Source organism: Microcaecilia unicolor, chromosome 3 (assembly GCF_901765095.1).
Source record: "Microcaecilia unicolor chromosome 3, aMicUni1.1, whole genome shotgun sequence".
NCBI lineage: Eukaryota > Metazoa > Chordata > Amphibia > Gymnophiona > Siphonopidae > Microcaecilia > Microcaecilia unicolor.
Window position 1 is genome coordinate 29,221,112 of NC_044033.1, and position 24,340 is coordinate 29,245,451.

The 24,340-nt window shown below is 43.7% G+C and overlaps 1 protein-coding gene across 1 annotated transcript in view; it reads left to right on the top strand.

The window, feature by feature from the left end:
- The window catches only part of CAMKMT (calmodulin-lysine N-methyltransferase), a 577,957-nt gene that overhangs the window by 506,699 nt on the left and 46,918 nt on the right, over positions 1 to 24,340 (top strand). The window contains exon 8 of the mRNA XM_030195805.1: positions 17,280 to 17,354. Coding sequence (XP_030051665.1) covers positions 17,280 to 17,354 — 75 coding nt within the window. The remainder of the gene's footprint in view (positions 1 to 17,279; positions 17,355 to 24,340) is intronic.

Sequence of the window (24,340 nt, forward strand, 5' to 3'; positions counted from 1 at the left end):
AATAACAAAACAAACGACAAGGAAATATTAATATAAATGTCCCTGGCAGAGCCAGAACCCTTAGCTTTAAAGCCAAGAAGTTCTTTCTTCTAGCTTGGGTCATATGAGACAGGTTACAAAATAATCTAATAACAGAGCCAAAAAACAGTTCATTCACATGTCTGCAGTATTGTTTTAAGATCAAGTTGCGGTCAGGTTCCAGCACAAAGGTAACCACCAGAGAAGACTGACCAGTGACTAATTCCAAAGATGACTCAAGGAATTCCGTTAAGTTCATATCAGCTTGTTGAGTTCCAGGTTGAATATTTCCTTGCCCAGATTTCTGCCCAGTGGAAGTAGTTAGTTATACAACTCTTGAAATAGGGGGAAGATTATCTGCAGGCAGTAATCTTACGCTTAACTAACTCCACTGCTGACAACATAGACGAGCTTGGAAAATTTTAAAATCTTAAGTTGTTTTTCCTTACTTGATTATCCAAATATTCATAATGACGATGTATCAGGGTATTCTCTTTTACCATAGCTGTATCACAGCTCTTTAAAGCAGACACCTGACTCTAACTGGTCAAGTCTGGCAGCATGCAAATTTTGTGTCTCAGCCTGAGACACAAATTGAGAAGAAAAGTCATCATTATATTTTGAAAAATTGAGATGAAAGTACTTCTACGGAATGATTTGAAGTCATGGTGATTGCCACTGGTTGAACTAACACACGTAGCTCTCCAGAAGGTGCCAATGTCCTGGGTATATCAAAGGAGACTAAAACACCTCCTTGGGCTCCTTTATCCACCAACTCACCAGAGGCAGCGCAGGATGAGAGAACCCTTCAACGGCTACAACGGAGACAGCTTCAGTTGCTCCCCGCTGTGCTGAATCTCCTCCTGCACGAATAATTCCAGGTCTTGGGAGTGGCAACCGTAACACGGGACTCAACGAGGACCATTCAAAACTGCTCTCTGCATATTCTGCAGAGCCACCCAAAGTTCCAGACTCTGTATCAGCAATATGAAGGCCACAATCTTCCAGTCTCATCTGGAACACTCAGGGTGTGGAAGCCTGCACCGAAGGGTAAATGCGGGCCTTTTACTACTACTACAACTTATCGTTTCTATAGCGCTACTAGACGCAGTGCAGCGCACTCTTCCCACATCTCTTCCCCATTGTTGGAGATTCGGCCAGAGGAGCAGCATAGCTTCCTGCCCTTTGCTTCAAAGCGCCATCTTGATCCAGCCTACTGTGACTTTCCTTATTCCATTCAGTGGAGAGCTCCTCAACTGGAGCAACTTTCTGTAACCTGGCTTTGCTAAATACCAGGTCTAAGTACAGACATCCATCTTTTAACCATGGGCATCCCTTCCTTTTCTGCATTGGAGTTGGGAATCCATCTTTTGGCCCCTCTTTAGTCCCACCCAAAACATGCCCAGACCATATCCCCAGCAGTTATAGACATCCAAATCCTGGTTTTATAAAATCAGCATTTGGATATCCATGATCTTACCAAGTTGTTGCTTCCTCAGGTTAATGAATTGTCTCAGAAAGTTAAGCTTTAGATGATATGGTGACTGTATATTTTCAGACCCCGGCTGCAGGACGGGAGCTCCTGGAGATTATGCCAACAACAGAACCGCTACCGATCCCTCAGGACCCACAAAACGGCAAACGGAAGCTCAAGGAAATTCTGAAGGTATGACTTGCTGATAGGAGGGTGCGCCTTCTCAGAAGAACCTACGGTTGAACCAAAACAGGACAGCCAGATTTACAGAGGCATGGCGCCTGAATCAAATCACAGCTAGCGACATTGGACCTTCTGGAGAACTAAGAGAAAATCACAGCGATATGGCTCACCTACTGCTGAACAGGCATCTGCGGCAGAACCGAAGATGACACCAGTAACACACAGCCCAGGGAAGAAACCGAAACCATCCTTTCCAAATGGCAGCCCAGACCCGATTAGACTGCGACTCGCTGGAATGGTTACCCCGAGACTGAGAGGTGGGAAATAATACCCTTCCTTACAAAGGACACAGATAAAATAATGTAATTTAAGAACTGCTTTTGAAAGAATCTGTGTTCTCACCTATGCAAGAGAAAACACAAAGAGTCCCGCCACCATTATCACCAATATGCACACTGATGCTGTACGACCCCAACCATGAAGAACGATAGCTCAGAGATGAGGCCTTTACCTGAGTTTACTAAAGCAAACATCCCTTCACTTCTCCCTCCACTTTCCCTCTAGATTGGCGCAACTCACAGCGGTACCTATACCTCAGAAAGCTCTGTCGCTTCCTCCCTGCACATAAAAATTCAACTTAGACAACATCCTCCTCCTGAACTTCATGCAGCGCCTGATGACCTGGTTATCATCCCCTTGATCTACTATTTAAAAAGTGGCACAGTGACAAAGATGCTGTCAAAAAGGGATGTGGTCTGGTTTTCACAGAGCACTTTCCCAATAAAACCTACAATCCACATTGGCTGTATTGACTACGGACACACACACCTAATACCCAAACTTGTGACGAACTGCTGCTATTACTGACCCTATTTTGGAGCTGACTTGATTTGATCTCTTCTCTGCAGCTGCCCTGTATTGAACAGATCTAAACTAGATGAACTTCTGCTATTACTGAACTCTTATTTTTGCAGTTGACTTGAATTGACCTCTTATTTTGTGCAGCTGCCTTGTACTGGACAGAGCTAAACTTGTTCAGCTTTTCTGAGGACGATTAACTAATCTCTCTAACCTCCTGTTTTCCACTTTAGAATAATCTGCATTTTAAATTCTCATTCTAGGGGACACACCCAGTGGCGTAGGAAGGGGGTGGGGTGGTCCGCCTCGGGTGCACGTCACTGGGAGCTGCGTCAGCTCCGCTGGTTCACTGCTCTCTCTGCCCCGGAACAGGCTACTTCCTGTTCCAGGGCAGAGACAGCAGGGAACCAGCGGAGCCGACGCAGCTCCCAGCGATGTGCACTCGGGGCGGAGCGGCCCTCCCGCCCGCCCCCTTTGGTAAGAATGCGCTCCGGAGGGGGGGTGCGCGCTCCGGGGGGTGCGCCGTGCTGCACCCAGGGGGGAGGGTGCGCAGCGGCGAACCACCCAGGGTGTCAGCTGCCCTCGCTACAGCACTGGACACACCTGCCCTTTAAATTCCCATTCTATGGGACACACCTGCCTACATCACACTAGAACAATCTCTACCCGTAACCACAGATCCTGTACCATGACTTAACTACCTAACCACTCAATGACTCATTCTCTCATCACAATACAACACGTACAAACCTACCATTTTAAGTACCCCAAACTTTACCCTTCCTGTATCAGACAGTCTGAAAATTCTAGGAGTCACAATTGACCGAAATCTTACACTAGAGAGCCATGCGAAAAACACAACAAAGAAGATGTTTCACTCGATGTGGAAGCTCAAAAGAATAAAACCTTTCTTCCCAAGAGAAACATTCTGTAGACTAGTACAATCAATGGTACTAAGCCAACTTGAACACTGCAATGCAATCTACGCCGGATGCAAAGAACAAATCATTAAGAAGCTTCAAACTGCACAAAACACAGCTGCCAGACTCATATTTGGTAAGACGACCCCTGAGAGAGAAACTACACTGGCTTCCACTAAGAGAACGAATTGCGTTCAAGGTCTGCACCCTGGTTCATAAGATCATTTATGGTGAAGCTCCGGGGTATATGTCAAGTCTAATAGACCTACCAACCAGGAACTCGACTAGATCATCACATCTGTTCCTGAATCTTCACTACCCCAGCTGCAAAGGTCTAAAATATAAATTTAACATATGCTTCCAGTTTCTCCTATATAAGCCCGCAAAAATGGAATGAATTACCAAAATCCATAAAAACAACACATTTATTTATTTATTTATTTATTTGTTGCTTATATCCCACATTTTCCCACTTGTGCAGGCTCAATGTGGCTTACAGTAAGTTAAATAAGAGTACAAACTTAAAGATTAGGCAAGCATCTAACAGAGTGAACTAGGTAGGGTAGGGGACAAGGGATACATTAATCAACATAGTAAGATGAGGGGTAAGTCTTAGCAAAGAGGAATGTCTTTAACAACTTCTTAAAAAGGGCATGATCCTCTTGAGTTTTAAGGTGATGAGGTAACGTATTCCAGTGTTTGGGACTCCAGTAACGGAAGGACGAGGCGAAGATTTTCTTGTACTTGACTCCCTTACAGTTCGGAAAATGGAGGTGGAGATATGACCGAGCGGCAGGGTTGGCATTTCTAGGCGGAAGGTCGATCAAGGGGAGCATGTATTCCGGTGCAGTCCCATAGATGATTTTATGTGTTAGAGAGCAGATCTTAAAAGCAATGCGCTCATGTACAGGCAGCCAATGAAGTTTAAAGCGCAGGGGTTCGGCATGTTCGAAACGCCTTACTCTAAGAATGAGCCTCGCCGCAGTGTTCTGAGCCGTTTGGAACGTTTTCAATAAGGAGGCCTGACAACCCACGTAAATACCACTACAATAATCCAGATGGGATAGGACAAGCCAGTGGACAAGGGTACGAAACATGACAAATAATTTCCGAAAATTACTGAAAGCCAACCTATTCAAAAAGGCATATCACACAAATCTATCCTAAACACCAGTAAGAAATTTCCACCGGAAATACACAAAACGTAACCTTTAATTTTCTGATTATTCAATCTAACCTATTCACAATTATAGTTTATTATTTCTGTTTGTTCAAACTGATTTATCACGATTGAAGTTTAACCTTATACCTTTTTACTTCTCATCATGATAATGAACTTTCTTTACCTGAATATGTAATCCACTCTGTCACCTCTATCTTGGCTATGTATTTTCTCTTTTCCGGAATTGGTGATCACCATTACGGAAAAAATGTAAGCCACATTGAGCCTGCAAATAGGTGGGAAAATGTGGGATAGAAATGCTACAAATAAATAAATAAATAATAAAATAGCCATAATGTCCTTTCTGAACACTCTGCAAAAGGTCAGAATTCGTGGTATTGGCTCTCCCTTTGTTGATCAGCATTGCTGTGTACAACCCACACTACTATGACCATACAGTAAGCTTTTAATTACCAAGTGGCCATATGGGGGGAGCACTTACCGCCACCCACTGAGGTGGCAGTAAGGGCTCCCACGCTAACCCGGCGGTATATATATATATATATCTTTTTTATTCCAGCAGCACCATAAATGGTGCACATTGGAGGTGGAACTACTGCCGGCAGCCACGTTGGGCTGGTGGTACTTCCAGGATGCGGCGCGGCAACCCTTTAGTAAAAGAGCCCCTGAGTTCTGCAGATAGAATTGGTGGAGGTGGGGGGGGGGGGGGGGGTCACACTATATACGTTGACACTTTATAAAATATGCATTAGAGGCTGAACGAATTTCGGTTTTGGATTTGGCACCAAAACCGGCCTGAAATCCCAAACCAAAAGTCTTCCCCTATAATGGAATGTTTAAAATCTTAGCACCTAAATATAAGCACCATTTGGACACTAAGATGTTAGAATACTAGCATTTACGCACAAGAATGTAGCATTCACATGCTTATGTACTATGTGCGCATTAAGCACTATTCTGTAAGTTTAGCGTGCAACACGCATATGGGGGAAATTCTATAAATAGCACTCAAAAATGGGCACTGAAAAAAATCAGTACTAAGCACTATTATACAAAGGGCACATGCCTTTTTATAGAATAGCATGTAGCGCTGATTCCCACACCTAAATTTGGGTGCCAGACTTATACCTGCTGAAATCTGATGTAAATGCTGGCACCCAAGTTAGGTGCACTGACCAGTGACGGCCTTATCATTAGGCCAACTGAGGTGGGGTCCTTAGGCGGCACTCTTCAGGGAGCGGCATATCACCTCACAGCAGCCGCGGTCTGGCTTCTCCCTCCTTATTTCTTCAGTCCCCTTCCCCAAGCCTACCTTTGTTTATTAAAAGTCAGCGGTGGCAGCAATTCCCATAGGCTGCCCTGCTGGCCGGCACTGGCCTCTAATCTCTACTGCGGCCCGCCTCTCTGATGTAACTTCCTGTTTCCTCAGAGGCAGGCTGCAGTAGAGAAAAGAGGCCGGTGCCGGCAGCAGAGCAGCCTATGGGAATCACTGTCGTCAACCCCTTTTGGGAAACAAAGATAGGCTCAAGGAAGAGGGTTGAAAAAGGATGGAGAAAGATGCCAGACTGCGGTGGAGGGTGGGTGGCATCTCAGCCTTTGCCTCATGCGGCACATTGCCTTGGCCCACCCCTGGTGCTGACCCAGTATTCTATAACTATGTGAATGTCCCTGAAATGCCCAAGCCCCTCACATGAACATGCCCCCTTTTGGAATATCTTCTATGGGAGATTGGTGCCCTGCCTTATAGCATGCAACCAGATGCACATACAAATTTTAATGAGTGCCTATTAACATCAATCTCAGCAGCACACACAAATTTGAGCACCATATAAAAAATCCGGGGGCTAGCACATATTTGCAAGGGGGCATACTATGAGTGGGACTGTGATAAAGTCACCTCCAGGATAGTTGGGTTAAGGCAGTTTCAGGCTGAAATACAAGTCCCAGAAGGCATTGCAGGCAAGGAGCCAGAGGGTGAGATGAAGAACCCGGACTGGACTCCTAGCTGCAATCAGGGAAGACATGGGTGTAAGCTGGTAGGTTGTGTAGAGTGGCTGCCACTAGGCAGAAAGAGAGTTAGGAAACCCTGGGTGCAGGAGCTCATCATTGGTCTCATTAGTCTAATGCTTAACTCAGCTGATTTGGGTGTGAGGAGAATGATTGGTGGTGGTAGCTGAAGCCAGGGATTGATTAGGCAGGTGGGAAGGAGTCCCAGGAGTTGAGTTCAGTTCAGGAGAGAGAAGCAGAAGGGGAGAAAAAGTTTGCAGGCTGAAAATCCTTGGGCAGGGAGGTCCCTAAAGTACTGAAGCAGGCTGAAATTCCTTGGGTGAGAGGAAGTCCCAAAAGTATTGACTTCATGGTGAAGCTGATGCAGGGGAAAACCCTTGGGTAGAAGGAGTACCTAAAATATTGAACTCTCCTGAAGGTAAAGAGGATAGAAGGTAGAAACTGCTACTTGGTGGCTGGACTGTGATGATGAACTGAAAGAACTGTGGGTCTTGGGAATTGAATTACTGTTTATTGTGCACTGGATAAAGAGCCCAGGCTGGAGCCTGTAAGCCTGTATTGAACCCTGGTAAGTGCTATGCTGCTGTTGGAACTGTGTACTAGAAACCTGCATGGAATAAAAGTCCTTAAGATTGAAAGTTACTGGTGGACATCTATTTCTTCATTGTGCCGGGAGCCTGTGACTGGAGGAGATTGTTCTATCCTTGGCTGCACAAGAGAAGGCGCCTGGTTACAGGACCCACACTTGCTCGTATAATTTATAAAATGCAATGCTATGTACTTAAGTGCAACATTTCCATGGCAACATTTATGCTTACCATAGACCAGGCTTATGTGCACGCACCTAAATGTTGGTGCATAAATGCCAACGTACGTTCAATTTTGTAACGGCATCTAGACACCCAGATGCCTTTATAGAATAGTACATAACACCCTGCATTTTACCCACCTAGCTTTTGCACACAACATACAAAGCCAAAAACAGTCCCACAAGATTGAAATCATAAGAGCACAGAAAGAGTGAGAAAGACCAAACCAATGATCCCGAAGAAGATTTTATTATTTATTTATTTGAATTTTGCTCACACCTTTTTCAGTAGTAGCTCAAGGTGAGTTCCATTCATGTACACTGGGTATTTCCCTTTCCCTGGAGGGCTCACAATCTGTGGGGCCCTTTTACTAAGGCAGCTATACGTGTCCAACGTGCATCAATTTGGAACCACCGCCCAGCTACCGCGAGCCCCTGGCGGCAATTCCATTTTTTTACGCGTGTACGATACGCATTGCAGAAAATATTTTTGATTTTCTACCGCATGGCGCTAACTGGGCGGTAATCGGCAGTGTTTGCATGCTGATGATTACTGCCCGGTTAACATGTGAGACCTTACTTTTACCACTAAGTCAATGGGTAGCGGTAAGGTCTCAGGCCCAAACTGGACGCGCGCCAATTTTTACTTTGCCACATGTACATTTTCGGCTAAAAAAGAAGGCCTTTTTTGTAGTTGCGCTGAAAATGGACCTTCGTGCTTCCAATACATGCGTCTAGACCAGTGCAGGCCACTTTTCGGCGCACCTTAGTGAAAGGACCCCTAAGTTTGTACCTGAGGCAATGGAGTGACTTGCCCAAGATCATAAGGAGCAGCAGTGATATTTGAACCCCCCACCTCTAGATATCAAGATGGGTGGTCTAACCACTAGGCCACTCCTCCACACTCAAAAAATCAGACCTAAACGGCCTGTGGCAATGTCCAGTAGATCCGAGGTCTGAAATTCTCCTGACAAACGCTATAGTGCTAGCACATTCCCATAGCATTTTGCATGATCCTGTGTGCAATTCTTCCGCTGTGTGATAGGACCCCTTATGAAGGCTTCCCACTGAAACACAGCCCAGGTAGGGTCCATCTTTATTTAGTACCTCATGCCATTTGAGTCTGTTTTTTTTTGAGCATTTGTTAATAAAATCTTCTCCTGGATCATCAGTTTGGTCTTTCCAACTCTTTCTTTGACACCTAGTTTGTGACATACTATACAAAATTGACTCCTATATGTATATTTAGTGTCATGATTTATACATATAGGGCCAGATTCAGTAAATGGTACCCAAAGATAGGTGCTGTTAAGATCCGCACTAGCCACAAACTCTGTAAAGCTGACTTAGTACTAAGCAACCTTTATAGAATAGCGCTTAGAGAGGATCCATATGGCCAACTTTGGGTGCAAAGCAGTGGTGTAGCTACGTGGGGCCACGAGGATCTGGGCCCCCATAGATTTGGTCCTGGACCCCCCTGCCAATGACCCTCTCAACCCCCCCTCCCGCCGCCAACCCTCCCCCGCTGCCGCCTACCTTGGCTGGCGGGGGACCCCAACCCCCACCAGCCGAGGTCCTCTTCTTCCGGCGCAAGGTTTCATTCTGTTTCTGTGAGTCTGACGTCTGCACTACTGTAATTGTATTTCTTGGGGAATTTAAACCCCTTTTTGGTTTTATATTTATTGATATCAGTAAGCACCATCTGCTTAAACATGGTAAGTGCTGGGTCTGGTGGACTTAAAGGTTTCCAGGTGGACTTAGGATTGAGAACAGTACGATCATCTCTAATCTGGGTATCTCCAAAGAAAGTCTTCAAGTGCAATATTCTCATGAACCTTTCAAGATCCATGTTAAACTGAAATTCATTAAATTGCACTGATGGCACAAATGAGAAACCTTTTGTTAAAACCGTCTCCTCATCAATAGTAAGTGGTCTGCTGGACAGATTGATCACCTTTCTTGCTGATTTTCTTGCTGAGAGCGTGTCCATGGCCTGTGGTTCCACCCACCTCTGTTTCTTCTCCTTCTTGCCCCTCTTCCTCTGCCCAACAATATATAGAGGAAGGATTGAGACAACTCACAAATATGTCAAATTATGCGAAATTATCTTTGAATCCCACTAAAAGACTCCAATCAGTGATCAATCGTATAACCGATGAGGCTTTAGAACAAGGATTCATAACATCAAAAGATAAAAGATTTCTTTGCTGTTCTCAACCTAGAACACCGGTTATATATTTTTTGCCTAAGGTCCACAAACATCCCACTAATCCACCAGGGAGGCCAATCCTCTTGGCTAGACAATCTGTTTTGGAAACTCTTTCCCAATTCTTGGATGAGTTTTTGAAGATAGAAGTCCCTAAAATTGCTTCTTATATTAGGGACAGTACTCACTTTCTACAAAAACTGGCCTCCTTAGAGATTGACGACATGTCATCATTAATGATGGTCACCTTGGATGTGACATCATTATACACATCTATCCCTCAAGGAGAGGCTTTGTTTACGATCCGAAATGTATTAGACAAACGGATAAGACCACACTTGATCCCAACAGAATTTCTTATGCAGTTGGCACGTTTGGCCCTGAAAGAGAACTACTTTTTGTTTAATGGAACTCTATATTTACAAAAAAGCGGAGTAGCGATGGGTGCCACCTTCGCACCGTCTGTTGCAAACCTGTTCATGGAGCAATTTGAGAATGAGTGGCTCCAGTCTTCACCTTTTGGAGAGTTAATAGTATGTTGGTGGCGTTTTATTGACGACATCTTTCTGTTATGGAGCGGTTCAGCAGAGGCTTTTTCTCTCTTCATGGTTTGGCTTAACAGCTGTAATTCAAATATTCAATTCACCAGTAACATCTCTAAAACCAACATTAGCTACTTAGATGTAGATGTAGAGAAGACCAGTAGTGGATTTTCTACTAAAGTGCACCACAAGACTACAGAGAGAAACTCTTTTCTCCACCAGAGCAGCTGTCATCCTCAACATATGCGTGACAATTTACCATTTTCCCAATTCTTGAGAATCAGGCGGATTTGCAGCAATGACGTTATATTTAAACAACAAGCGAAGTATCTTAAGAGGAAGCTCAGTGAACGTGGATATTCAAACAAAGTTCTCCAAAGAGCCTATCGCAGAGCTAAATATAATAACAGGGAACTTTTGCTATCCACCACTTCTTCTAAAAGTAATGATCAGGATACCATTACTATGGTTTTGGAATACACAGAAGCTGGGAGGCATATTGCTAGTATTCTCAGAAATAGATGGGACATTCTACAATCCTTACCCATCTTTCAAGAGAAGAGATTGAGATTGGCTTTCTCTAGAGCTAACAACCTCAAAGCCCAGCAGATTTGCGATCTATTAAACCAGCTAGAATTGTGGGACATTTTAAGTGTGGTAACTGTTCATTTTGTCAGATTATGACACAGACAAAGTCATTTTACAATGCTCATACCAACACTTTTGTATTTTTCAAACATTTTTCTAACTGCTGCACAGATCATGTAGTATATACTTTAACATGTCCATGCAACAAAATCTACGTAGGAATGACCACCAGAAAACTCAAAATCAGACTTTCTGAACACAAATCTAACATACGTAGAGCAGTGATGAAAGAGCCAATGGTTGAACACTGTTTAGCGCTAAAACATAATTTTGAAGATCTAAGATGTTATGTAATAGATAATGTACAAGTTTCTCAAAGGGGTGGCAATCGTAAACTCATGCTCCAGAGGAAAGAGACCAGATGGATCTTTAATCTTAATTCTGTCGAACCGCATGGTCTTAATAACTCCATTGAATGGCATGCATTTTATTGAACACAATGACACATGTCTTTTAAAGATTTTGAGATTTGTGAATATAATGTGCTGTTTCCATTATTCTTTATATGTTCTGTAATGCTTGCGCTTGCAGAAGTGCTCACTAGTATGTGATACCTATCTCGTATTCTAGCCTCTGCTAGTGTAGCATTGCATGGGGTTTACTTATGGTTGCCAAATACGAGCTGTGTGAAAAACATGTGTGATTTACCACTAATATAGTTTAGTTCTTATTAGTTCATCAATGAGGATGATTTACAGCGGGCAAGTACTTCTTTATAGCACATCTTTAATTAAATCCATATCGCCATGCTGGAGTGACGTGACAACGCAATAGGCGTGATCACGTAGCATTTTGCATTACAGGACCATTGATGTTTAGATGTCTTGAGCAACGTATAGCATCATTAGTGATAGCGTTACGCTGTTGCCTTGTGATGTCATCACGCGATTGACGTTAGTTGTGCTATAAACGCCTAGCCAGCGCGTCCTTGTTCGAGAAAGATTTCAGGCCTGTTAAGAACTGGTCTTTATGTTTCTGTATGGTTAAGTTTTTCCTTTTTTACTCCAGCTTAATTTTCTACCAAGGCAGAGTAGATGCTGTCGGTAGCATCGTGAAAAGGGAAATGACAGTGCTATGATATTTTATGATCGTTGAATTGTTGGGTTTTGAATTAACTATAGGGAGTTAGCCTTTTCTCAACAGTCTTTTCAGCACAGCTTTATTTGTATATTCGTCCTTTGCAGATATTGCTTCAGGATGTTTTCATACTATAAGGATATTCTATGATAATGCTATTATATATGAGGCATTTGTTACCCGCTTTGCACAGCATTAAATGTCTTTTAACTTTGTGTAGCATTTAATGTTTTTCGACTCCATTAAGCGCTTATTTTGAACAATATTGAATGCCTTTAGCTCTATGTAGCTTAATCTATGCGTTGAGCATTCCTGAGTTAGGTGGGTTTTAAAAATCTGGCTTATTAGCCTTATTAAAGTTTATAGAAATGAATATTAAGTCAAGATCTTATTTGCTGAATATATGTTTTATATTTTATATTAGGTGAAACCCCATTTAATATTCATATTGGGCAAAACCTGAAGAAGCCTGTAGGAAGGCGAAACAATATGGGCCCCGTTGTTTATTTCATCAGAGGGGTTATTGTACTACTTCAGTGAAAGCTAAGTGCTGTTTTTGAAGTTTTTGTTGTCATTTATTTAGATTGCAATATTCAACAAAAAGAATGACTATATTTAAACAAAAGACTTTCTGTATGTAAGTAAATTACTAAGTAAATTACTATGGGTATATGATAGCCCTATGAAAGAGATAGGACCGCAGACACTACAATCTCATGTAGATATTGGAGTCTTGCAGGTCAGACCTCGGTCAATCCTTGGTCTCTGAGGGTTATACCCGTTAATTGAAAACTTTAATTTACTCTACCCTTTGGGTTTTTTTGGCTGTTCACCAGTTTTTTTGGTATTAGACATGACAGTACCCCCTCCTTAAGAACCCCCCTCTGCCTAGGTCCGGGTTTGGATGGGTAGCGGATATGGAACTCCCGGATCAATTCAGGTGCATGGACGTTGGCAGCGGGCTCCCAGGAATTATCCTCAGGACCAAAGTGCTTCCAGGATAACAAATAGAACAGCCGTCCCCTTTGACGTTTGGAGTTCAGAACCTCATCTACCTCGAATTCAGGATCAGGCTCGGAGTCAGGAACAATGACCTTCTTCGGCTCTGGATGCCATTTAGAGGTTAAGAATGGCTTTAGCAAGGACACATGAAAGGCATTGTGGACCTTGAGGTTAACTGGTAACTGTAGACAATAAGTGACAGCTCCCACCCGAGATCGTACTGAAAAGGGTCCAATGTATCGGGGGGCAAACTTGAAGGAGGGTAAACGGAACCTCAAGTATTTGGTACTGAGCCAAACTTTTTGTCCAGGTTGAAAAATTGGAGCAGACCGCCTTTTATGATCTGCGAAAAGCTTGTATCTAACAGCGGCTCGCTGAAGATGTTGTTGGACCCTGTTCCAAATGTCCCAGATATCGGTGAGGGTCTGCTGGAGCAGAGGCGAGGCTTGGGTCTGAGGGATCGGAAGTGGTAGTCTTGGGTGGCGCCCATACACCGTAAAAAATGGTGACGTATGAGAGGCAGTGTGAAAGCCATTGTTATAAGCGAATTCGGCCCAGGGGAGTAATGTAGACCAGTCATCCTGTCGGTTATTAGTGTACATTTGCAGGAAGATCTTGAGAGTTTGATTGATCCGTTCCACCAGTCCACTGGTCTGTGTGTGGTATGCGGATGAGAAATGGGTGGTGATGCCAAGAGCAGAACACAGAGCTCTCCAGAACCTAGAAGTGAATTGCGATCCCCGATCACTTATGATTCAGAGAGGGAGGCCATGTAAACGGAAAATATGCTGGATGAAAGCCTTGGCAAGAGTGGTGACTGAAGAGAGAGATCTCATGGGAATAAAATGGGCCATTCGAGAAAATCCATCCACCACAACCCAAATGACCGTGTGGCCTTGGGAAGGTGGTAAATCCATAACAAAATCCATAGACCCTGCAGGGCTATGCCAGTCAAGTGTGCGTGTCGATGGGACCCCGCACAGCCCGAGGACGCCGCTTGCGTTGAGGTAGGGGACATGACACACGCTGATGGAAATATTTGTTCGAGACCTCCAGAAATAAAAAGGAAAAAAGCCCTATTTTAGGGTCGCCTTAAAAATGGGCTTAGCTGTGGGAAAACCCCACGTTAAAACACATTAAGCCCATTTCTTTTAGTAAAAGAGCCCCTCAATCTTCACTGCAACTGCTGAAAACTGGCCTGATCCTTTCAACTCAATGTTATTGCTTATTACCCGTCAGGTATCACTAGGGTTTCTATTTTTAGGTGTTTGAAACTTTTAAATGTAGATATGTATTTTCCTGTTAATTAGGAGTTCTTTATGGGTATATAAAATTAGTGTTTATCGTTGTTTTTTTGTGCTACACATCCTGTTAGTAAGTACCTTTTGCAATTGAATCAAATGCATACGTTTGTACAGCTGAGGAATCATCAGTGTGGAAAAGGCACAAGATCAGAGCAAAAGGATCTATCTATCTACTTATCATTTCTATAGCGCTACAAGGCATACGCAGCGCTGTACACCATACACAGAAGACAGTCCCTGCTCAAAGAGCTTACAGTCTAGATAAGACAGGTAAACAGACAGAACAATTAAGGGTAAGGGAATAAAGAGGTGAGAATAAAAGGACAGGGCAAGTGAATTAGGAGTCGAAAGCAGTGGTAAAGAGGTGGGTTTTGAGTTTGAACTTGAAAACAGCTAAAGACGGGGCTAGATGTACAGGCTCGGGAAGTCCATTCCAGGCGTGAGGTGCAGCGAGATAAAAGGAACGGAGTCTTGAATTAGCAGTAAAGGAGAAAGGGACGGACAAGAGAGATTTATCAACAGAACGGAGCACTCAAGGGGGAATGTAGGGAGGTACTGGGGAGCGGCAGAGTGAATGCACTTATAGGTCAATAGGAGAACTTTGAATAGAATACGGAAACGGATAGGGAGCCAGTGAAGTGACTTAAGGAGAGGGCTAATGTGGGCATAGCGACTTTGGCGGAAAATGAGTCGCGCAGCAGAGTTTTGGATTGATTGAAGAGGAGAGAGATGGCTAAGAGGGAGGCCGGTGAGTAATAGATTGCAATAATCAAGACAGGAGGTGATAAGAGTGTGGATAAGGGTTTTGGTAGAGTGCTCAGAGATGAAGGGACGGATTTTGCTGATGTTATAGAGAAAGAAACAACAGGTTTTGGCAGTCTGCTGAATGTGAGCAGAGAAGGAGAGAGAGGAGTCGAAGTTGACCCCAAGGTTACAGGCTCATAAGACAGGGAGAATGAGAGTGCCATCCACCGAAATAGGATCTAAGGTGCCCTTTTACTAACTACCACAGGCGCCATTTCCGGTGCTAGCGGATTACTGCTGGGTTAGTGCAGGAGTCTTCCCACCACCTCAATGGGTGGCAGTAAGTGTACCCCCCCCCCCCCCCCCCAAGAAATGACTGCATGGCAAGTGCAAACTTACCACACAGCCATTTCATTTTTGGTTATTTTCACCTACTGCAGTAAAAGGGGCCCTAGGACGTGGCAAAGATGGCTGCCTCCACTAGTGCAAGGCTCCTTTACCACAGCTTAGTAAAAGGACCCCTATGTGCACCTAACGCATGTCAATTTGGAGTTACCGCCCAGCTACTGCTTGGTCCTCGTGGTAATTTCTTTTTTGCTACACGTCCGCTACGTGCGCCAGAAAATAATTTTTATTTTCTGGTGCGCTGCAGAAATTGAGCGGTAATCGTCATTACACACGCATAGACGATTACTGCATGGTTAACATGTTTGACCTTACTGCTAAGTCAATGGCTGGCGATTTTACAGGCGTGCTGAAAAATGGATCTACATGCGCCCAAAACACATGCCTACACTAGGGCAACCCATTTTTCGGCTTACCTTAGTAAAAGGGCCCCTAAGGCAGGTAAGGGAAGAGGTAAAAGAACACTAGGGGACAGGGGCGTAGCCACAGGTGGGCCTGCACGGGCCCAGGCCCAGCCACTTTCCCTCCAGGCCTGCCCATCCACATCCTTGCTCGCTGACGCAATCGCTGCCTTTTCTCCCGCGGCTCCGCCGGGTACGGCCGTCCGGGAGGCAGCGTTCAGCGTAGCCTGCCTGTCCTTAATTCTTCTCCCCAGGCTCCGCTTCGCTGCATCGCTCCATCGCTCCCTGCATTCTTCTCGCCTGTCACGCAGCGCTGCCATTCACACAGGCAGCTGCGCTCCCCCCTACCGCGTCCATCCGGTCCTAACAGGAAGTGCATCAGAGAGGACCTGATGGACACGGCAAAGGGCGCACAGCTGCCTGTGTGAATGGCAGCGCTGCGTGACAGGCGAGTAGAAAAATGTAGGGAGCGATGCAGCAAAGCGGAGCCTGTGGAGAAGAATTAAGGGCAGGCAGGATTTGCACATGTGCAAGAATTGAGCACGCGCAGGATAGAGCCAGTGGCTGACAGCTGTGGCTCGCGGACACTGCCACTGGCCACCCAAGAGGTAAGGTTCTTTGGCAGGGAGGAAGTCTTAAGCTGGCGGGCTTGAGGATCCCTGCCAGCACAGGTAGGGGGAGGAGTGGAGATGAAATTTTTGGCCCACCCACTTTGGCCTTGGGCCCACCCTAAATCGGCTGTCTGGCTACGCCACTGCTAAGGGAACTGATGTGTTTTCTGGTCTTTATCCAGCAAACATCTGTCTTATTTATGTATTTATTTTGCATCAAGGATGTTTATCGATTAGGAGCTAACTTCAGATGCACTAGGTATAACAAATAATCTTGTCCCTTAAATTAATTCTTTTACACTGTTTACTGAAAGTCAGATCCAGCTATAAAGAATCATCTTTAGCCCAAGACAGTCTCTTGGCTTTTAGCCTATTTGTTCGGCGTCAAGTGCAAAATTAAAAGCAAAGCATAACTTTGCCGCTTTCTAGATTCCTCCTATCCTCTACCCCCATCCTGAGACTCTTTTAAAGATTCATTACTTAGGCTGGAGTCACAGTGGCAACAGAGATACATAAGAGGCCTGCAGTAGGTACCTTTTCTCCGATTTCAGTTTTTGGTCTGTGCAGTGGATAAAACAGGGCATGGTATATGGAGCTATTAGAATGGCGTTAGCTTATTGTATAGTATATCTTAGTTCATCAGAGTGAAGAAATTGCAATGTCGAACAATTTAGAGGAGACAAAGTACAGAATTAACTTTAAAGACTGAACTTTACAGATTGCCGAGCAGTAAACTGCATTCCTTCTTTTTCTGTATACACCTATTATATAATGCGTGGCTTTTAAATAATTTTCTGTTCCATAAAAAAAAAACTACTGTTAATGGTTTAAAAATTCAAAACAGAAAAAAAAAGTCTAATTCTTTTAATCTTTTTTTTTTTCCTCTAGCGTTTTACGATGGGATAATGAGACAGATGTCTCTCAACTGGAAGGACATTTTGACATTGTTATGTGTGCTGACTGGTAAGTACATAAAATCATAAAATTCATGTTAGGAAAAATAGCTTTGCTGGAGTAATTGTACTGTGCCTGCTCGCTGATCGCTAAGCAAAGTCAACAAATGAAGCACAAAGCCACCTTAACCTCAACAAATTAATATTCATCTCCATGTGACAGTTATGAGGTAGTCTTCTATCAGGCAGTAACTTCTACCACATTATTTCCCAAAGATTGATTTTGAGAAGCATTTCCATTTTCTGAAATTGCCTCTGTTTCATGCTTGACGTATCAGTAAATGGACGACTTAGGCAAATTGCAAATAATTATGGCTCAGTGAGGAACAGTCTGCAGAAAAGGGAGTTTATCAACACAAACAGCTCAATTAGCTTGCTTCTTACCAAAGATCTGACTATTGATATAAGAGGATATGTGTGTATATTATATATATCTATAACTATATCTATATAAATATAGATAGATTTCGTCTTCCTTCCTCCCCCCATCTAAAAACGGGCTGCAGAATCTTTATACCCGGATTATTAAATTGACTTCTACAACCGTGTTTCAAAATTGCATTCAGATGGGTTATAAAAATTGTATTGCAGTAATACAAGAGGCTGCCTGGTTAAAATCCCTGCTCGAAGACTAATTAATTTTAGTTTTTAACATGTTTTATACGATTGTGTTTCATTAATAAAAACACAATTGGTGATTTGCCTCTGTGTTAGCATATTTAATCCCCTTGTCCTTTTGATGTTGTATTGTTATATAAGGCTTCTTTTATGGTATATATTTTGCCTCTGGGGGTGCATAAATTGTATGAAAATGAATTTTGCCTTACTGCGGAAGAAAGAGTAGTGTTGGAAGACGGATTTAGCTATAAGTCATGTTGATTTGGGATATCTCAGATTTCTGGGGGGGGGGGGGGAAACAATTAAAAAATGTAAGATTGTGTCTATACTTTAATCTTTCTAATTACAAGCGACAACTTGTTAGATAATGAATTCATTGGATAGTGGAATTATAGCTTTCTAAAGCACATGAAGTAATTCTTAAGAAATTAGCAGAAATTGTTCTATTGTCTTCTTAAACAAAATACCCTTTCAGTTTCCTCTTCATAAAATATTTCCACTATAGTCCTTTGGTGCTACTTATGCAAATTGTATTTCTCTGTAATAAAAGTAACTGATTTGCCTTAATGAGCGTAGACTGTACTTTTCTTGTTATTATTCTTGTGTTGGCTGATACCGGGTGTTAACGCTACTTTATTCCGAGAGCATTTAACTTCAGAGAAAAGTTCTTTGTTCCAAAAAAAAAAGGGGGACAAGTACACATTTTTCTAACTGATCGCTAATCACAGGCCTCGGAGATGCATCAGCTTATTGAAACAAGGATCTAAACACCGCTGCATGATCCGAGCAAGTAATTTAGTAAATGCCTTCCTCGCCGAATGTAGGAACGGATGCTTCAGGTTTCATCGTGGAGATGAAGTTAATGCCGAGAGGAGTTAGATCAGATTAGGTATGAAAGTCAGATTAGGGCACTGGCAGCAGGACGACAGCCTTCTTGAAGGCTTAGGCAGAGCTCGCATAGGGATGTTCTCCAAATTACGTGGGTGAAGCAATGCCTTGCCAAGAGGTTTCGAGTTAAATGTGTTCTTCATGCAGATGTAAGAACTTGGCTTTGCTGTGCTTTATGTTTGTCCTATACCAGGTTATCCTATTTTCGTTGAGAAGAGCAGCAGGAACAGTGAGACTCAATTCTGCTATAATATTGGAGGATGACACTCCTCCCGGATTTTTAAACAAATATATTCTCATTTGGATGTGCGGTGTGGCTTGCAGTTGCTTACATTAACACTGTAAATATGTACATTCATTTTGGTGTAGTTGCGCTATTAAGATGTAGGAAAACACGGATCAGTAACACTAAATATACGAGGGCTTGCTTGCTATTAATGGAAGGTGAATTCTGTCTGCACTGATAGTACTACTGTAGCTTAGTGAATGACTAGATGTTCATTAAATAGTGAAGTCTGTAATATCATTGTACCTTGGCTTTCATCAAAGACTGCTATAAGAAATGAGCATAGGAGAGTCATTTTTACAATGCGTTTTCCACCTGTAAAGCATGTTTTAAGTACAGAAGGGCTGTTATAACATCACGAGTTGGCATACACACATGCAGAATAGGTGCACTCAAAGGTATAGTTTGAGCGGAGTTGTGATAGTTGTGTATATTTAATACACACCAAGATGCATAGAATGCATGCACAAATCTATACCTTCTTTGGAGCAGGTGTAAATTTGGGCATTATTAGGGCTATTTCCGGGACCCTGTGTTGCCACTTTTCACATAGGTGTCCTGCTATGAAATTAGCCCCATAGTTTTTTAAGAGCATAATTTGCACTTGTTACTTATGGAAAAATAAGGATACCATTTCCAGTGTTTCACCTGATGTAGAATGTTGAATTAAAATAAACCCCTTCAGCCTCTGGTCCGTCTGCTCGGTTAAACTATCGACAGCAAATGGTGCGTTTCTTTTCATGCAGTATTTCAAATAAAACATGACGTTTGAAGACAGTAGGTTCTGAATATAGTACATAATACATAGGCTGCGGTTAGTTGCATACTTCATTATCAATCAATACGACCTGGGATTAGAGCTTGGAGACTGTGAACAGAAGCCTGTGCTCAAATATTAGGTACCTGGATTAAATTCTTTTTGAAGTATTTCCAGCAAGGGTAGAATTGTCTGATTCTCTGAATAGCTAACCAGTTCTACCGTGTGATCGCATTTACATCAAAACAAGCTCTATTCATAAACCTGCTGCAAGCCCACATTGAGATCAGTGTGTAGAAATGTGCATGATCACAATTGGGGATATGTTTATATTCTTCAGTTATTCATGGATTTACATTGAAACATTCATATACATTCCGTGCAGGCAGAGGAGTATAAGGGAACAAGATGTTCTCTTTTCATAACAATAAAGTTCATCAGGTCTCTGGAAAATTTAAGAGCCACGGTTAATTGTATAAAATTTAGAAGAGAGACTCTGAAAAGTATTTACTGCCTGTATTTCAGTAGTCAGCACTATCACAAGGAGCTGGGACCTCTCATTTCATATCCCTCGTACCCTCTTCTCAGACCTAAACAGGACAGAATAAATAAAAATGGAATACAAATGGTTTTATGCTCCCTACTGGCAGATGGAGACAGAGAGCACAACCTTTCCCATGACATCACCATGGTTCTAAGGAGTGGTGCAGCCCTGAACCTTGCAAGAATTATTCAAAATAGCAAACAAACTAAACACTAAGTATTCAATCCACAATTGTTCTGTGCAGTGGTGTGCTGGAGCAGGCTCTCACAGGCTCGCAAGAGCCGGTTGTTAAGTTTTTAAGAATTTTGGGAGCCGGTTGTTAAAGTAGGGCCCTCCATGGCTACTTTAACAACTGGCTCCCAAAATGTGGACTTGGGCCCCCTGCTAAATTTTCTTTTACTTTGCTGGTGGGGATGCTGAGCCCTGCCAGCCAAGTAAGTAGACTGCTGCTGCTCCCAGCTCCTTGTTTCCAGCTCTGAGCAGCAGATTGGGACTTCTCCAGCATGTGTGAGAAGTTTCAGCATGCTGCTCAGAGCAAGATGTTGGGAGTGGTGGCAGTCCATTTATTGGTTGCCAGCAAAGGTATGCCTAGCGTGCCCGCACGAAGGGAGGGAGGAGAGAGAGGCAAATGTTGCTTTCCCCCCCCCCCCCCCCCCCCCCCCACCCGGCCACCCCTGGCCCTTCCAACTGCAGAGCTGGCTACGTCCGGAGAAAGAGCCTGTTGTTAAAAATTTACCAGCACACCCCTGGTTCTGTGTCTCTTGTGTTATTCTTTTTGTTTTGTTTCTATTATTTTATATTTATTTATTTATTTATTTATTGATGGCTTGTTTGATCTTTTTGTTGACATTGTTGAAAGGTGGTATATCAAATTTTTATAAACTAAGCTAAAGACCACAGCTTTATTTTGTTAGCTACAAGAAACAAGACCCGAGTCAATTTATTATCAACCTCATAATCATTGTACCTATCAACACCATGCCAGGAGAACCCCTCATCATGATCCGACAGTGGGCTGCCTTTAACCCTTCAGGGCTTCTAGCATTGAACTACAGACCACCACCACCACCCCCAACGGCAAGCATTCCTTACCTCATCCTAATGACTACTCATGAAAGAAAGTGTAATTAGCCCCTCACAATTGTTCTGCCACTCACGGCTGGTGTTAGATATTCAGGGGCCCAGGGCAGAAACTAGGGAGGGGGGGGCCCCAAAGCTAGCCTTCAGCCTGTTCCTCCTTCAGTATGAGGCAGGCGTGGGAGCCCCTTGTAGTGTGGGGGCCCAGGGCAGTTACCCTGTTTGCCATCCCCTAATGCCAGCCCTGTGCTACTAGCCATGCACTGGCCCACCTCAGCAATATCCTGAAAAACAGAAACTGCCAACTAGGTTACTAGGCAATATGCAATATGTCATACAAATCCCCCAGTTACAAAATGTCTCAACTCCCCGCCCCCCCCCAAGCTGAAAAATTACAAACCCAAGCCAAACATAAAGAAAGACTAAATCAGTATAGAGAGAACCAAGAAAAGATGGGCAAGTAGAAGGGAGTAACAACCAGGTCCCGCCTTTATTTTCTATAGAAACCACACCTCTGATTTTGCTGTCATGCAGTTCTTGCCTATAAGTATCTATTCTGGGCCACTGCTTGTGTTCTGACTGTCTAGCAGCAGTAGGCATACCATTGTGGGAATGTTTGTTAATGCTCTCTCAAGATGAGTCAGCCTTCCCCCTACCTTCCTCAGAGCTCATGGAGAGGAATAAGGTGCAGGCCAGGCCTAGTGCCATGTTAACCTTAGCAGCCTGGATTCCAGACCACTTGCCTCACATTTATAATACTAAAAGGTTACATGGTTCAAGCACTGATTTCCGCCCTCCCCCAGCTAACTTCTCTCCATGGAGCAGTAGCCTTGTGGTTAGTGCAGTGGACTTTGATCTTGGGGAATTGAGTTCCATTCCCACTGCAGCTCCTTGTGACTCTGGGCAAGTCACTTAACCCTCCATTGCCCCTGGTACAAAATAAGTACCTGTAAACCGCTTAGAATGTAGTTGCAAAAACCTCAGAAAGGGCAGTATATCAAGTCCCAGTTCCCTTCCCTTCTAATTGACTTACAACCAGTTCCAACCCTACTACGTCAATCTATGCTAAGGGGTTCCAAAACTGAGGCACCATGGGCCTTCATACTTACCCACAAGGGTTTTTTTCTGACTAGGCTCCAGTCAGGGCTGGTACAAGGGTATATGAACATGGGTGAGCGGGACCTAACACAGGCAGCAGGAGCCCTTCAGGAGGCAGATGGAAGTGCTGCAGAAAAACAACACTCAAAACAGGTTAAAAAAACAAAACAAAAATAAGCTTGTCAGAAACACAGGCACTAATTCAAAAAACAAAGTGCTGTAGTTAGGGCAACCTGATGTCCATTTATCGATACAGATGGACAGGACCTAAAAGAGAGGCAGCAGGAGTCAATTAGGATACAGACTGATTTGCTATGGTCACTTAATTGATGCGGGTGGGCAGGCCTAACACAGGGAGGTGCCAAGAGTCAGCCAGTAGACAGATGGAAGCAGGATACACTGTTTCCGGAGAAATTTTACTCAGCACTGTTTTCAAATCTACATATGTAGTGTGGAAGAGCAGGACCCCAAGATTTTAGATAAAAGACATCATAGGATAGAACATTTTCAGTGTGGATGCTAGATGGTGAACAGTTTTGCTCTGGAAATAAGAGATCACAGACTATGGGGGTTTATTTTCAAAAGAGACAAATATTTAAAAAGTGGCATAAAGCAGGATTTGGACATTTTGCTGTGGCCTAGTGGTTAGGGTGGTGGACTTTGGTCCTGAGGAACTGAGTTCGATTCCCACTTCAGGCACAGGCAGCTCCTTGTGACTCTGGGCAAGTCACTTAACCCTCCATTGCCCCATGTAAGCCGCATTGAGCCTGCCATGAGTGGGAAAGCGCAGGGTACAAATGTAACAAAAATAAAATAGATACTATTGGAGATTCTACATGGAATGTTGCTACTATTGGACACTCTACATGGAATGTTGCTATTCCACTAGCAACATTCCATGTAGAAGGCTGCGCAGGCTTCTGTACGTGCAGGACGTCAGACTCACAGAAGCAGAAGCCTGCGCGGCCACATTGGTGATCTGCAAGGGCCGACTTTTACATGGAATGTTGGAATAGCAACATTCCATGTAGAATCTCAAATAGTAGCAACAGTGGAGGAGTGGCCTAGTGGTTAGGGTGGTGGACTTTGGTCCTGGGGAACTGAGGAACTGAGTTGGATTCCCACTTCAGGCACAGGCAGCTCCTTGTGACTCTGGGCAAGTCACTTAACCCTCCATTGCCCCATGTAAGCCACATTGAGCCTGCCATGAGTGGGAAAGCGCAGGGTACAAATGTAACAAAAATAAAATAGATACTATTGGAGATTCTACATGGAATGTTGCTACTACTGGACATTCTACATGGAATGTTGCTACTATTGGAGATTCTACATGGAATGTTGCTATTCCACTAGCAACATTCCATGTAGAAGGCTGCGCAGGCTTCTGTTTCTGTGAGTCTGACGTCCTGCACGTACGTGCAGGACGTCAGACTCACAGAAGCAGAAGCCTGCGCGGCCACATTGGTGATCTGCAAGGGCCGAATTCTACATGGAATGTTGCTAGTGGAATAGCAACATTCCATGTAGAATCTCAAATAGTAGCAACAGTGGAGGAGTGACCTAGGGTGGTGGACTTTGTTCAGGCACAGGCAGCTCCTTGTGACTCTGGGCAAGTCACTTAACCCTCCATTGCCCGCCGCATTGAGCCTGCCATGAGTGGGAAAGCGCGGGGTACAAATGTAACAAAAATAAATATCTCCATAAGTCTAGATGTAATAGTCAAATTGA